The sequence below is a fragment of the Bombus pascuorum genome, chromosome 1 (assembly GCF_905332965.1).
Source record: "Bombus pascuorum chromosome 1, iyBomPasc1.1, whole genome shotgun sequence".
Classification (NCBI taxonomy): Eukaryota; Metazoa; Arthropoda; class Insecta; order Hymenoptera; family Apidae; genus Bombus; species Bombus pascuorum.
Genome location: NC_083488.1, coordinates 143,913 through 158,564, shown reverse-complemented (window position 1 = coordinate 158,564; position 14,652 = coordinate 143,913). Strand labels below are relative to the sequence as shown.

The window sequence follows — 14,652 nt, the reverse complement described above, 5'->3', positions numbered from 1 at the left end:
TAGATGGCACTATGTTCAATTTAATTTCACTTTATTTCCTAACCTTTATGCTCATTAGGATGTAAATAAGCGTCGAGCCCCGTATATTACATACAAATATAAGTGTTGTATCTGTTTTATGAATATTTTCTCTAGTTCTATAACATTTAATTATATCAAAGATATACAATAATAGTATTATTTACTATTAACAGTACAACATTAACAGACAATTTATACATTGACAGGATCATTGATGCGGTGTAAGTTTACGATGCATCCCTTACTTACATATTTTCATTTCAAAAGCTTAATCACTTTCTTATTTTATATAAAGCCAAATATTATTTCCTTTCGCCCTTTTATTTAGGAAAAGTATGACAACTGAAGAAGGAAATCGTAACTCAACTTTACAGTCGCTAGAGGAAACTGGTCAATGTGTAACCAGTACATCACAACATGCAGGAAATAGTAGAGAATCAAATACTGTCAGACCACAGGAACAGAGCAGCCGACAAAATAATTTACAAAGAATCCAACAAAGGAAACAACATATGTTAAATTTACCACAAATGAAAAAAATATTAAAAATTGCAACATATAGCGCGTGTAAAATTGAAGATTGCAAATGCATCGGATGGAAGAATTCTCAATTACTAACTAAATCTTCTAAAAATGATACACAACAACCTGTTATAAATTTTTTTGACCCTTGTAAAAGCTGCAAGCATGTTTTAGAAAATCATGTTTCACATTTGACTAATCAATCAGAAGAAGAGGTCAATAAATTATTATGTATGGTTATAGACGCTGACAATATTTTTCTAGGTTTACAGAAAGAAGAAGATCCTGACACAAAGAAAGTTTATTTCTACTTATACAAGCTTTTAAGAAAATGTATACAATCTATGACTAAACCTATGATAGAAGGTCCTTTAGGACAACCACCTTTTGAACGACCTAGCATAGCAAAAGCAGTAATGAATTTTGTTGCTTATAAATATGGTCACTTGCCGCAAAGAGACATGCAAGCTATGTGCGATATGGCTAAGATGTTTCTGCATTGTTTGAACCATTGGAACTTTGATCCACTCAGTGCTAGAAGAGGCACGATCAGTGCAGAAGAAGCTCCTGCATATAAAATTAATCATACTCGTTGGCTTGTATTTTGTCATATACCAGCATTTTGTGATTCATTACCTCATTACGATACGTCCCTAGTTTTTGGACGAACGTTTGTCCAAGCTGTTTTTAAGCCAGTTTCTAGGCAATTGCTAGATAAATGTCACAGTGAACGAGATAAGTTGGCACCGGAGAAAAGAGTAATAGTCTTAACACATTTTCCGAAGTATGTAAAAATTTCTGTTTTTATTTTATTTGTGCTACTTCATTAATCGATGAGATATATAACGCGTAATATACAATGTGTAATATATTTATTCAATTTAAGGTTCCTATCAATGTTAGAAGCAGAGATTTATTCGGATAATTCTCCGATCTGGGATCCTGACTTTAAACAAGTACCTCCTACTTATTTACAATCTGCATTGGAATCAAAAACAAGTCAAGGAAGAAGAACCGGTGAATTTGAAAAAGTCACAGTTCCACCAAATGATAAAGATAACTATACAACGATTAACATAAGTCCTGGAATGAAGAAAATTCATGAAAAAAGATCACATTCCGAAGGCCGCTCAGACGTAAAAAGAAGAAAGAATGAAGAAATTTTTGAAGATTTATCAGAAGATACAGTTGCTGAAATTATAGCGACTATTAACGATCCTAATTACATGTGCGGGCCTGACGCAGTATTTCCACCAAATGTTCCACGAGATGAAACTGCCAAGATCGAGGAAAGCAGAAAGATTATAGAATTTCACGTGGTTGGGAACAGTTTAACGCAGCCAGTTTCTAAGCAAACAATGCTTTGGTTAATCGGATTACATAACGTATTCAGCCATCAATTACCCAGAATGCCAAAAGAATACATATCTCAACTAGTTTTTGATCCGTAAGTAACCTGGATAACAAAATAGATATATCTTTCACGATTTATAATATTTTCTTTATTTATAGGAAGCATAAAACACTAGCTCTGATAAAAGATGGTCGACCAATCGGTGGTATCTGTTTTCGAATGTTTCCTACTCAGGGCTTTACAGAAATAGTATTTTGTGCTGTTACAAGCCAAGAGCAAGTTAAAGGCTATGGTACGCACTTAATGAATATGCTTAAAGACTATCATATAAAAAATAATATATTACATTTCCTTACGTTCGCCGATGAATTTGCAATCGGATATTTCAAAAAGCAAGGCTTTAGTAAAGATATAAAATTACCTCGGTCAATGTACCAAGGATACATTAAGGATTATGAGGGAGCAACATTAATGCATTGCGAATTGAATGCAAAAATTGTGTATACTGAATTTACGGCTGTGATACGAAAACAGAAAGAAATTATTAAAAAGTTGATTCATCAGAGGCAACAAGAGATACAAAAGGTTCATCCTGGTTTAACATGTTTCAAAGAAGGTGTTAGGGGAATACCGGTTGAATCTATACCTGGTATTCGTGAAACTGGTTGGAAAAGTTATACTCAGACAAGAACAAGAGGAGTAGCTAAAGGAACTCAAGGGCCAGAACCAATGGAAGCATGCTTGGATATCACTGATTCATTGTATAATGCGTTAAAAAATGTTTTAAATAGCGTAAAAAATCATAGTACAGCATGGCCATTTTTAAAGCCTGTGGATAAGAATGAAGTGCCAGATTATTACGATCATATTAAATATCCAATGGGTGAGTACAAGAATTGAGTACAAAAGTTCAAAACATGATAAATCGTGCAAAATGGGGAAATAATGACAAATTTTACTTTTCAGATCTCAAAACTATGACTGATCGATTAAAAGCTAGATATTATGTTACAAGAAGATTATTTATCGCAGACATGACACGAATTTTCACTAACTGCCGCTTGTATAATAGTCCTGATACCGAGTACTATCGATGCGCTAATGCTTTAGAAAAATATTTCCAAACAAGAATGAAAGAAATTGGTCTTTGGGATAAATAAAATTCATAAATTAAAAATATATGTGTTGATTATATTTTTATGGCCAATGTTTGTACATTCATCTGTAAATACAGAAATTAAAGACTAGTCAATGTAAAAAAGAACTTAATTATTAAGAGGATACGAAAAATGATGGAAAAGTAGTACTCCATGTAAAATGTAGCTAAAAATATTTACACCTATATTCTATAATTTGTGATAAATTTGGTACTACGTTCTTTATCATTTTTCCACCCTAAAACACGATTGAAAATAGGATACACAGCAAATTAAAATCAAACTAGATACTTAATTTCACGGCCTAATTATAAACATTAGTCGAACAGTTAATTAAGGAATGTAATACACCGATTATAACGAGATTCTGTATAGTGGTCATTCTATGGAACAGTGAATCTCTAAAATGCGTTAATTCTGGAAGACTTAGTAAACTGAAATTTCTATTTTCTGTAAATGATTAACTGAAATGAAATAAAGCTAAAATAAAAATAAACATTTGTAGAACACATACACACACATTTTTTTTAAATACAATTATGAATATTTATTTGAGGACGAATTAAACGAAAATTCCTATTAATTGCATGAAATTTTCTTTAACAGATGCTATGTATATAACTGTTTAATTGTAAACGAGCTGCATTTTAAACTAGAGCATTCGTTAAATTAACGAAAAAGAGATATATGTATGTATTTTAAATATGCAAATAATACTTCATATCATAAAAGACAAATTATTTGCAAGATACATATTTTATTTCTATTATTAAAATTACTCACATTTGTACATCTATGTATAAGAAATGTTCCCACAAAGTTAGAATTCGAAATAAACTGGATATACATATTTATAACAATAAAAATAACATATTTTTCTACTATATAAGCTTTATATCATTTTGTATATACTATCAATTCGTTTGTATTTAATGAACTTATAAGTTGGTTTTCGCTTTCATTGACAAATAGGATTTGCTTATTCATAAATATAAATGGACTATTATGGATTATTACAATCCAAATTGTATTTGGTTAGGAAGTATTTAATATTGCCAAAGAGACAAGACAATACCTTTTATGCTATACTTTATATATAAACTCTGTGAAAATTTAGAGATAATCTTTTCGTTAGTACACGTATGTTAAAAAGTAATTAAATACATTCATTTCGGCAGCTTTGTTAAGTATAGGATTAATATTGTCATATAGATTTTAGAAATTCTTAAGAAACTAAAGAAGTTAAACTCCCTTTTCGCTAACAATTTCTATTCTGTAAATATAACAAATGTAGAAAATAAAAAACTGGCACTTAGATTGAATAGAGAGATTAGATATCAATAAATATCAATAGGAGGAATATTTGTTGGTAATTATAAAAATGTTAGAACCAAAAATTGCTTTATATTAGCTTAAATTGTATTAGCTCACATTATGTTAGCTGAAATGTACACTAGTTCATTGACGTGCAAGAAACTGTTTAATATACAGGCATGAATGCATAGAGGTAGTAAAAGAGGGGGCATTAATATAAAGCAGCTCCATTCTTCAGCAGAAACAATATTAGAAGAGTCAATGCACTGTCGAGGTAGTGCAAAATCTAGTCAAACAAATAAGCTATTCGCTGTTTTTGGCAACCAAGATTAATATTTCCTTTTATACCTACAAAGATCAGAAGAGCGACATAAATACTTTTAGTTTAAAATGTGTGACGACGATGTAGCAGCCTTGGTAGTAGATAATGGATCAGGAATGTGCAAAGCAGGATTTGCAGGAGATGATGCTCCACGTGCTGTATTCCCTTCCATTGTTGGAAGACCTAGATATCAGGTAAAACTAACAATATCTTAAATATGACCTATTATAAATCATTAGCAAAATTTATTTATACATACTGTCGTGTACATTTATATCAGTATAAGTTAATAATATTTGTTCTAACTTAATATCAGAATACCGTGAAACCTTCAAAATTATCGTATTTTTAAAATTCAATACATTTACATTTGTAAAATCAAGTTGTTTCAAAGTTTATAAGAAAGAATGGATACTTATCATATTATTTATTTGTTCTGAAAACAATAAAAAATGATATATAGGGAATCATGGTCGGTATGGGACAGAAGGACAGTTACGTGGGAGATGAAGCACAAAGTAAAAGGGGTGTTTTAACTGTTAAATATCCAATCGAACACGGCATTGTAACAAACTGGGACGATATGGAAAAAATATGGCATCATACATTCTATAACGAACTAAGAATCGCTCCGGAAGAACATCCTGTTCTTTTGACCGAAGCTCCTTTGAATCCTAAAGCTAACCGAGAAAAGATGACACAAATTATGTTTGAAACTTTTAATTCTCCAGCAATGTATGTCGCTATACAAGCTGTTTTATCGCTTTACGCTTCAGGGCGCACTACAGGCATTGTTCTAGATAGCGGAGATGGAGTTTCACACACAGTACCGATTTACGAGGGTACGTGTCATTATATACATTATACATGTATATTTATCATTTCGATCGATAGGATGATTATTTCTGCAATTTGCATATTATTTCGTTTATATTTCATTTTTTTAATGAATATTACAAAAGCAAAACGGTTCATTTGATTTGATCCGAGATATCATTGTATATATAATATTTGCGTACAGGTAACGTTAATTGAAAAAAAAACTGTTTCTTGAAAAAATTATACGATTTTACGTTATGATTTTGATCGCGACAAAATACATACCTTTACGTATGTGTTTGTATTTACGAAAAATATAATTCGTTTAATTCATTTATTTGTAAAATTTGTCTAAAAACTAAAGTTCATCTAATTTATACAACTTGTATAAAATACTTGAGAAGGGGGCATTCATTTTATTGTATATGAATACATGTTGCACGAATAACGGAAATTATTATCAGACTGAACATTTTTATTGTCACATATCACGTGTAGTAATGTACGCAAATGTAATGTCAGTTTTAGTTTTAATAAAAGTTTATGACAATAACCTTCGAAACGGTTATAAGACCGAAAAGTTGAAGAATCCTGTATATATTAATTATAATTGCTGTTACGAATGAAGAATCCTATTTGATTCAGGATATGCGTTACCGCATGCAATTTTACGTATGGATTTGGCCGGCCGCGATTTAACAGATTACCTTATGAAGATTCTAACGGAAAGAGGATATTCTTTTACTACGACCGCGGAGCGTGAAATTGTTCGAGATATTAAAGAAAAATTGTGTTACGTTGCTTTGGACTTTCAACAGGAGATGGCTACGGCCGCTGGCTCAAGTGCCCTCGAAAAAAGCTATGAATTACCAGATGGTCAGGTAATTCTGACTTATATGTATATAATGTTTAATTTTTTAACGATCTATGGTTATTCAGGAACTGAGAGTTTGAGAGCAAAATGTTCAAATTAATGAGCTAATTGATGCTGATTTTAGGTAATTACTATTGGAAATGAACGTTTTCGGTGTCCAGAAGCAATGTTTCAGCCAAGCTTCCTCGGCATGGAATCATGTGGAATACATGAAACCACTTACAATTCAATCATGAAATGTGACGTCGATATTCGTAAGGATTTATACGCCAATTCGGTCTTATCGGGCGGAACCACTATGTATCCAGGTATTGCGGACAGGATGCAAAAGGAAATAACGGCACTGGCTCCGTCTACAATGAAGATCAAGATAATCGCGCCTCCAGAAAGGAAATACTCGGTCTGGATCGGTGGCTCGATCTTGGCCAGTTTAAGCACCTTCCAACAAATGTGGATTTCTAAGCAGGAATACGACGAATCGGGTCCGTCTATTGTACACAGAAAGTGTTTCTAATTCTCCTTTCGAAAAGAGTTTTCAAGAGGTTTCAAAAGAAATTTGACTATATTCAATTGAAAAATTATAAATCGATATCGTGTCGTAATAAAATTAACTCACTCTGTATGCAAAATTTTACATCACAACGCGTCACCTAATATTTATTGAAAACTTCGATTTATTTATAGGATAATTAATTTCTAGCATTTATCAGAATGTTTTTGTAAGAAATAATTTTATTTATTTGACATTTCTTATTTCTAAATTATAATTTCTATTATATACAGGTCATTTCATAAGTTGCTAATGGACCGTACCTTTTTCTTCTCTTTATCTCTCTCTCTCTCTCTCTCTCTCTCTCTCTCATCTTATTCTTATCATTTTATACATTATTTATTTTAATATCTTTTCATTTTGTTTAGAAACAAACAGATTCGCATACTAATATATGAAATACATTTAGAATGTAAATTGTACCTCTTGTACCTCTATGATAGCCGAAATATTCGACTAAAATTATATTGCTAATACTATTATGAATAATCTTAAGCAGTGATCCACTACTTATGGAACGACCTGTATGTAGAGCAATAATATGTGTACTATAATATATAATATTTATATATAGTACACAATATAATAAATATATTTTGTAAAACACGCATACAGTCATTCACTCCCTTATATATATGATTCATTTATTTTAATACCTTAATATTATACAAAAATAAAAAATGAAAAAAGTTGTCTAGTTCAAAGAAGAAATTTTTATCATCGCAATAAAGCTTTTAAGACCACAGTTTATAAAACTTCAGTTGTTTTTCAAGTTGTGCTTGTTATGCATCGAAAGTAATAAAGTGATAAAAAATATAAATTAAGTTAACTCATAACGATTCTTTTATCATTGAAAAGTATCCCCTATAATATTTTTTCAATTCATTAAGAAGACATTAAGCATTGAAAACTGCGATCTTAAAAAATTGTTACGCTGAACTAAACAACCTTTTTTTTCTATAGTTCTCTTTGTCATTAAAAATGACGGAAATGTTTTGCATGATCAAAATAAATGAGCCACCCTATATATACATCGATCCAGTTAAAATCATATACATTTCTTTATAGTTGCACGCATACGATATATCAGACATATGCGTGCATGCACGCACGCACGCACGCACGCACAAAAAATAAAGTAAACGTATATACATGCTATACACATGACAATTACGTAGGCTGTCACAATCTCGTTAATTCGAAAGTCACAACAATATCACGAAATTCCGGAACGGTTTGTGTAATCGTTAAAAACTTAACAAGAGGGCATTCATTTGTGTTTTCAAAATTATATTTTATGCAATTCAAATAATGTTAATAGCACAAAAATTTATGTTGTTTCAAATAGTAATTATAATATTTATAAATGTTATGAGATTTTGTGTATCAAAATGTGATACACACACTGATGTATGTTTTATGAAATTATTAGTTTTAAAACAGAAAAGTATATGACATTATTTTACGTCTTTGGTATACTTGAAAAAGGTTTCAATGCGTAAAATCGAATTAACGAGAACAACGTAAATAATTCTATGCTATGTCTTAACGTACCTAAAAGACGCTACTTGTTCTTATTCTGTTTATTGTAAACAAAATATAATCATTTGATGTCTACTCATCAGTAGTGCGCACTACTATAAATAAAATAGTAAACAAAAACTTATGTATAATTGGAAAGATGTTTCTTTTTATTTACAAGTTATAATCGCTATGTTCACCGTATTTTAACGTCGAGCATTTCAATTTACGAAATGCTGACCATCTCTTATGGACGGTTGAATTGAGTACCCCATTACTTGTCATGTATGATAAAATAGAATAATGCAATTAAAGCACATGCATAATAAATTAGTGCATTTCACTGAAAAAAATTTTCGACAATTGTAATTAAATGCTAGGATAAAATTTAGAAAGAAATTAAAAATGAAATAGAAGAGTATAGAAAAGAAGAAGACGGAACAAAGATATATCCTTAGTAATTGATGTTAAAACTGTAAAGAAATTTATTAAAGCAGTTTATTTCATTTTAATATTTTCAAGCGGACGTCGTATCCACTTTTTTTTTGCACTATTCATATAAAAAAAAAAAAAAAAAAAAAAAAAAAAAGAAAAAAGATTACATAAATAATTCGTAATTTTACTGAATCTTTGATGTTTATCGTGGAACATATTTGTTGACACCAATCAGTTTTACAGCCAAAATTAAAGAAAAGGGCTACGAAGAATTTCAAGTAGATTGCATTACTTGTATATAATATTAATTTTGTAATAGTTTATCACGAAGTATGTATATTTTCAATGCATTTGACCTTCCGCATGTTTAATTAGATTTACATTTTATCCAGTTAATTGCAAGAAAATACACTTAATCTGATTATTTATGTCCGTTGTAGTCTGTACAATTCCAAATAAGATTTTATAAGTATATTTAATAAATATTAATTAAAATTGAATAAATGAATAATATTTCTACAAAATTGCGACAATATCAAATTACAGTCGTACAAATAAAATGATTCTTATAGATTTGATCAAACTATAAGATCAATATCTTTTGATCAAGTTTTAATAAACACGAATGAGTAAGTAAGAAATAAAAAGCATTGTATTATAGGTACTCCTGTGAAGTATAGTCATCTTTCCTGAATTTTGTTTTAAAAAAAGGTAATAAAAATATCTTTGGTGCTCCTATTTCATGTAATAAAAAAAGATATGATTTTAGAAAAAAGAAAAAAAACAGATGTATATGAGGGAGCATATCTATAACAAAGATTAAAAATGGTAAGACAAAAATAATCCTGTCCACTATCGTAAAACGTTTATCTTCTAGTAGATTTTCTTCTACCTGTTGATCGTTTTGGACGACGACTGTTCGATCGTGACATATTTGACCAAGGTAAAGAAAATTCACTGTAATTATAAAACAAATGATATAACCAATATAATTCAGTACAAGTGTAGGACATAGTTATTAACACATTATTAATTTACCTTGGGGTGAAACTAGGAATAGGAGTACCAAATGCAGTAACAGGTAACTGAGGATCCACTTGAAGACTCTGTATTTGTTCTACATCAGGCCATAACGACGATACAGCTTCTTCTTCAACAGCAGACGGGCAAGGCCCGGTATGATTCGTATTGTAACACGTTGCTTGATGATTCTGCCTTTCTTGTCTTTGTTTTAATTTTTCAATATGTCTCTGTTCTCTAAAAAGGGAAGTTCATCTGACTATTAAAATTTACTTAATAATCAACCGGCTGTATAAGTTTGATCGAAACGGTGAAACATTATGAAACGGTTGGAAGGAGATAAAATACAGTAACGATACTTTGTATTACTTTGGTAACACGATACAAACCTTATCCTTTGTACATCCCATCTTTTTCTCCTCCTTTCATCATTTTCTAACTTTAAATGTCTTTTGTTAAAAATTTCATCATCCAAATTTTCAGTTCCTTCCATCGTATAACAGCTTGTATATATCTTTACCCTCCAATTTGGAACTTCTAACGAGGTATTACTTTCTACTAAATTAGGTTCCTTTAAATTTAATGTATAATTGGGATCTCCAACAGCTGTATAATAATGTTCCTCCGTAGTAAGGAAGGATTCCTTTTTTGTCAATGGCTTCCCTTTCCTATCACCTTTCCTGTTATTTTCTTGAGTTAATGGCTTATCTTGTACCGTAGAGGATGTGTCGTTGCTAATAGTAGACGAACATGAAACACCCCTTTTCCTTTTGCTTCCACTGGATAGCGACGTTGAGTCTGTCCTTCTTTTCTTCTTCTCTTCCCACTCTAATCTAATATCGTTACCAGTTTCTATTTTTGTCTCGTGCTTACTTTGATTATCATTTGGTTCCTGTTTAACAGTGGTAATGCCACCACTGGTATTTAAACGTATCTTAAAGCTTTCATTGTATTGAGAATTACTGTTCTCAGATTGAACATTCCTGTGAAGTTCGCTAGTCGATGGCACATTCACAGAATTAATAGTCGGAGACGAGCAAGCTCCTATGTGCTCCGATGCAATGGAATTTTCATTGTTTTCTGATCTGAGCTTTTGCAAATTTACGCGCCTGTCCATACGCTCCAACCGCAGCTTAAGCTATAACACAGACACACATTTATAAGCAAGTTCCGTCAAAATAACGCGTATCTCTACAGCATTAATGTTAATGAAAATTATAGTTCTGACATATTGAAATTGTACAAATATAAATTTAAACGTTTAATCAATTAATTAAATACAAATCTAAAATCGAGATTTATTACTTAAATAATAATAAAAACGATGAATATATTCTATACATTGCACAGAAAATGTAAATACAACTAAATAGAAAAATTCATGTAGGAAGATTAGAATGAATTATTTTTTCCATTTTTTCATTCAGAAACACAAACATTCACAAATGAATAATCACAGAAATTACGCAGTATTCGTTTAAACAACTTTATTTACTGTCAACAAACGATAGGTCGGTCGAGTTTTGATTTCTTTCCGAATCCCAGGCATGATCATTCTTGCAATTGATCATATACACGTATAGATAACACAAAGTATTAGCGAGAGTGATATTATCGACAATATCGTGGCGTAAATTGATCGATTCTCTCAGAAAATCCGTTTATTTAAAGATCTTTTATTTTCCATAGTGAGAGTATCGTCACCGGAAAGGCAGATTGCCCGCGAGAAACAAACAGAAGTTACATATGTATAACGTGCTTGTTGTTTCGAAGTTACGGTTCTATACAAAACAGCGCCATCATGCGGTAACGTTACGTCTGACCTTCACGTTCGAGTGACCAATGAAAGAAAGAGGAATAAGAACCGGGAAAGCAGAGTTGAAAGAATGGAAAGGGCAAAGATATTGACACACGGACATAAACGCGGGTACTTTGCAATGCGTCTTATCGTCAGAAACATGCAGCTCGCGTGGTAATAGTAAATTAGTAGTAAAAGAAATGACAAAAAAGAGAGAATGCCAGAGGAAATGAAATAATTGTAAATTAACACGAACATTGAGATACGCGTTAACATTGAGACGAGAAGATTAAAAGCAAAGGAAAGGAAGGTACCGTTTCATTTTCCTGTCGTAGAGCTGCTAAGAGCTTATCCTTCGTCACGATTTGTTCAGACTGTTGTTGAATCAAATCAAGATGAAGAAGCAAGAGTTCCTTAAGATGTTTCACTTCTGTGAGATCGTTCTGACGTGGTTCGTTACCTCGAAGAGGACTGACACCAAGAGTGGAGGTGGCAGTGGCTACTGCCGGAGCTCCGCTATCTGTCATGCTGGCGTACATGTGATCGAAATCACAGGGAAAACTGAGTATTCCAGCGGCTGGTTTACCATCCTCGTCGACGTTTTCGAATTCAGTACGGGAGCAACTATTGTTCTGGTTAACGACAGAGTTAACGGTGGTGCTGGTAGTCGAGACCGTGTTACTTCGAACGCCGCTGGACGCCGACGTGGTAGACAAGTGTTCGTTCATCGCCGCGACCATGTTGTCGTCGTCCTCCTCGTTATCTTCTTCCTCGTCTTCTTCGTAACAAGGAGCAGAAACGGCCGTAGTCGCTCGATCGTCGTGCTCAATGATGGTGATGGTAGTGGTAGTGGTGGTGGTAGTGGTAGTGGTGGTGAGATTGACGATTGGCGTCTCGATACACCTTCCGGTGTACGTCTCTTCAAATTCGATTTCACTGTATTCCGTTCTTGTGTTCACATCTTTTTCATTACGTATCGCTCCCTGATTCTCCGGTATCTTCAGATCGGAATTCACGTCACAAAACTCCACGCCGACGACGCCCTCGGCGGTCAAGCCGGTAACACAGACACCACTATTACTACCACTGTCACCGTTATCACTGCTGGTGGAACAACGACTACCACCACTACCACTACCGCTCTCACTAGTAGCACTAGAACCAGTAGTACCAGTACCAATACCAGCACCAGCACCAGCACCAGCACCAGCACCAACACCAACACTGACAATACCACCAGCAGCAACAGTAATAATAGTAGTGGTAGTAGTAGTACAAGTAGTAGTATTAGTATTGGTATTAGTAGTAGTAGTGGTGGTAGTAGTAGTAGTAGTAGTAGTAGTAGTAGTAGTAGTAGTAGTAATAGTAGCAGCAGCAGCAGCGGCAGCAGCAGCAGCAGCAGTAGTAGTGGTGGTGGTGGTGGTAGTGGTAGTGGTGGTTGTGGTGGTGGTGGTGGTGATGGTAGTGGTGGTGGTGATGGTGGTGGTGGTAGTGGTGGTAGTAGTAGTAGTAGTAGTAGTAGTGGTAGTAGTAGTAGTAGTAAAAGAAGAAGAAGTAGTAGTAGTAGAAGTAGTGGTCGCAGTAGCAGTAGTAGTAGCGTTACTAGTATCACCAGCTAAAGCAACTATGGAAAAGGCAGTGCTGCCAGCAGCGCCGCTCTCGTTTTCTTTCCTATTCCCGTACTCGTACCCGTGAACGTTCTCCTTCTTATTCTCACCGTTCACGAGTTTCGAGGCCGAGCCACTCGACATCTTCCCTCTCTACCACCCTCACCGTCGCTTCCCACTTCTTCATTTGTGGCCGCCTCGAGCGTACCACGCGCCCGCACCGCGCACATTAAACGTCTTGACAATATGTACCTTCACCGACAATGCCCTCACCGCCGATTTCTATCCCCGTCGCATATCATCACCCTTCACCGATCTCTTACCACCATCCACTTTACAAACACTTCCTTTTAACAGATACTATTTTTCAATCTTTTCCTCTTTCAACACAACCTCCTACTATCTGCCAGTGGTAGCGCACGAGGTGCCTGTCGTCCGAAATCGTACTTGTGTGTTTACTCTGACGAGCTATGCGAGCCGCGCGCGGCGTTTCTCTGCTTCGTAGTATCCCAAACTCACGACATCTAGCGGTACCAACCACAAACCCTGTCGTTTCATTTGCTTTTCCCATCGATCATCCAGCACCCACCACATTCGACATCGACGAATCTCATTGAACGTAAGCACAGCCGATGCAATCTTCTCCTTTCGTTCTTTATTCTCATGTACACACGAATATACCTCTGCGATATATGTGCATGCCACTTATATTCGCGATAAAGAAAACAAGCGCATGCGTTCTATCATTATATTTCTCGCTGTGCCTTTTCTCGCAATACCGTATACGTATTCGAATAATATGTACAATTTACTTGCTTACACCGTACGATGGTTTTCACATTTTAGCGATACGATTAGAACGGAAATTTTACGTAAATTACTCTACGTATACAATTCCAATTATCGAAATTTCATATAATTTATAAACTTGCATCGCATTTAGTTGTTTTCATTTGCATTATCACAATTGACGTACATGTATACGTACATCGCACCCTCTATTTTTAATTTAACAATTTTAACAATTTTAGAAAAGCCGTTGCCATTGCCGATTGTTATTTCTCATTCAATATTTTAATGCTAAATTACTTTTCGATATGCGTCGTTTTTTATTTGCTCGTTTATCAGTACAAACAGGGAGTTTTAATGAATTTTCAAACCAGGCAAGACATAAAAATTATCATAATAAGTATATTCAGTGACAATGGCATTTTCTATCAAATTACTTGCCATTAGCTTTGCCAATTACGCGATAATTTTAGAAAACTTCCGATAACGTAGAGATGCGTCATTGAAAACTATTTATTTTTGTATTATGTATACGTATATACATAATGT

At 33.5% G+C, this 14,652-nt stretch overlaps 3 protein-coding genes across 3 annotated transcripts; 2 read left to right on the top strand and 1 right to left on the bottom strand.

Moving 5' to 3' along the window:
- The first annotated feature begins 52 nt into the window (after positions 1-52).
- On the top strand, positions 53-3,736 carry LOC132910743 (histone acetyltransferase KAT2A). Its single transcript, XM_060966699.1, has 5 exons — positions 53-242; positions 350-1,327; positions 1,430-1,990; positions 2,056-2,780; positions 2,864-3,736. Exons 2-5 carry the CDS (start codon positions 357-359, stop codon positions 3,055-3,057), a joined length of 2,451 nt encoding a protein of 816 aa, XP_060822682.1. The 5' UTR covers positions 53-242; positions 350-356; the 3' UTR covers positions 3,058-3,736.
- Positions 3,737-4,674: 938 nt separating this feature from the next.
- On the top strand, positions 4,675-7,005 carry LOC132910987 (actin, clone 403-like). The gene is made up of 4 exons (XM_060967249.1): positions 4,675-4,884; positions 5,154-5,532; positions 6,155-6,390; positions 6,508-7,005. The coding sequence occupies exons 1-4, from the start codon at positions 4,759-4,761 to the stop codon at positions 6,895-6,897; spliced, it is 1,131 nt and encodes a 376-aa protein (XP_060823232.1). The 5' UTR covers positions 4,675-4,758; the 3' UTR covers positions 6,898-7,005.
- Positions 7,006-7,095: 90 nt separating this feature from the next.
- LOC132910736 (serine-rich adhesin for platelets-like) lies at positions 7,096-13,972 on the bottom strand. The gene is made up of 4 exons (XM_060966685.1): positions 12,022-13,972; positions 10,299-11,047; positions 9,928-10,146; positions 7,096-9,846 (listed from the first exon to the last, which is right to left on the bottom strand). Exons 1-4 carry the CDS (start codon positions 13,456-13,458, stop codon positions 9,756-9,758), a joined length of 2,496 nt encoding a protein of 831 aa, XP_060822668.1. The 5' UTR covers positions 13,459-13,972; the 3' UTR covers positions 7,096-9,755.
- Between the last annotated feature and the right edge of the window lie 680 nt (positions 13,973-14,652).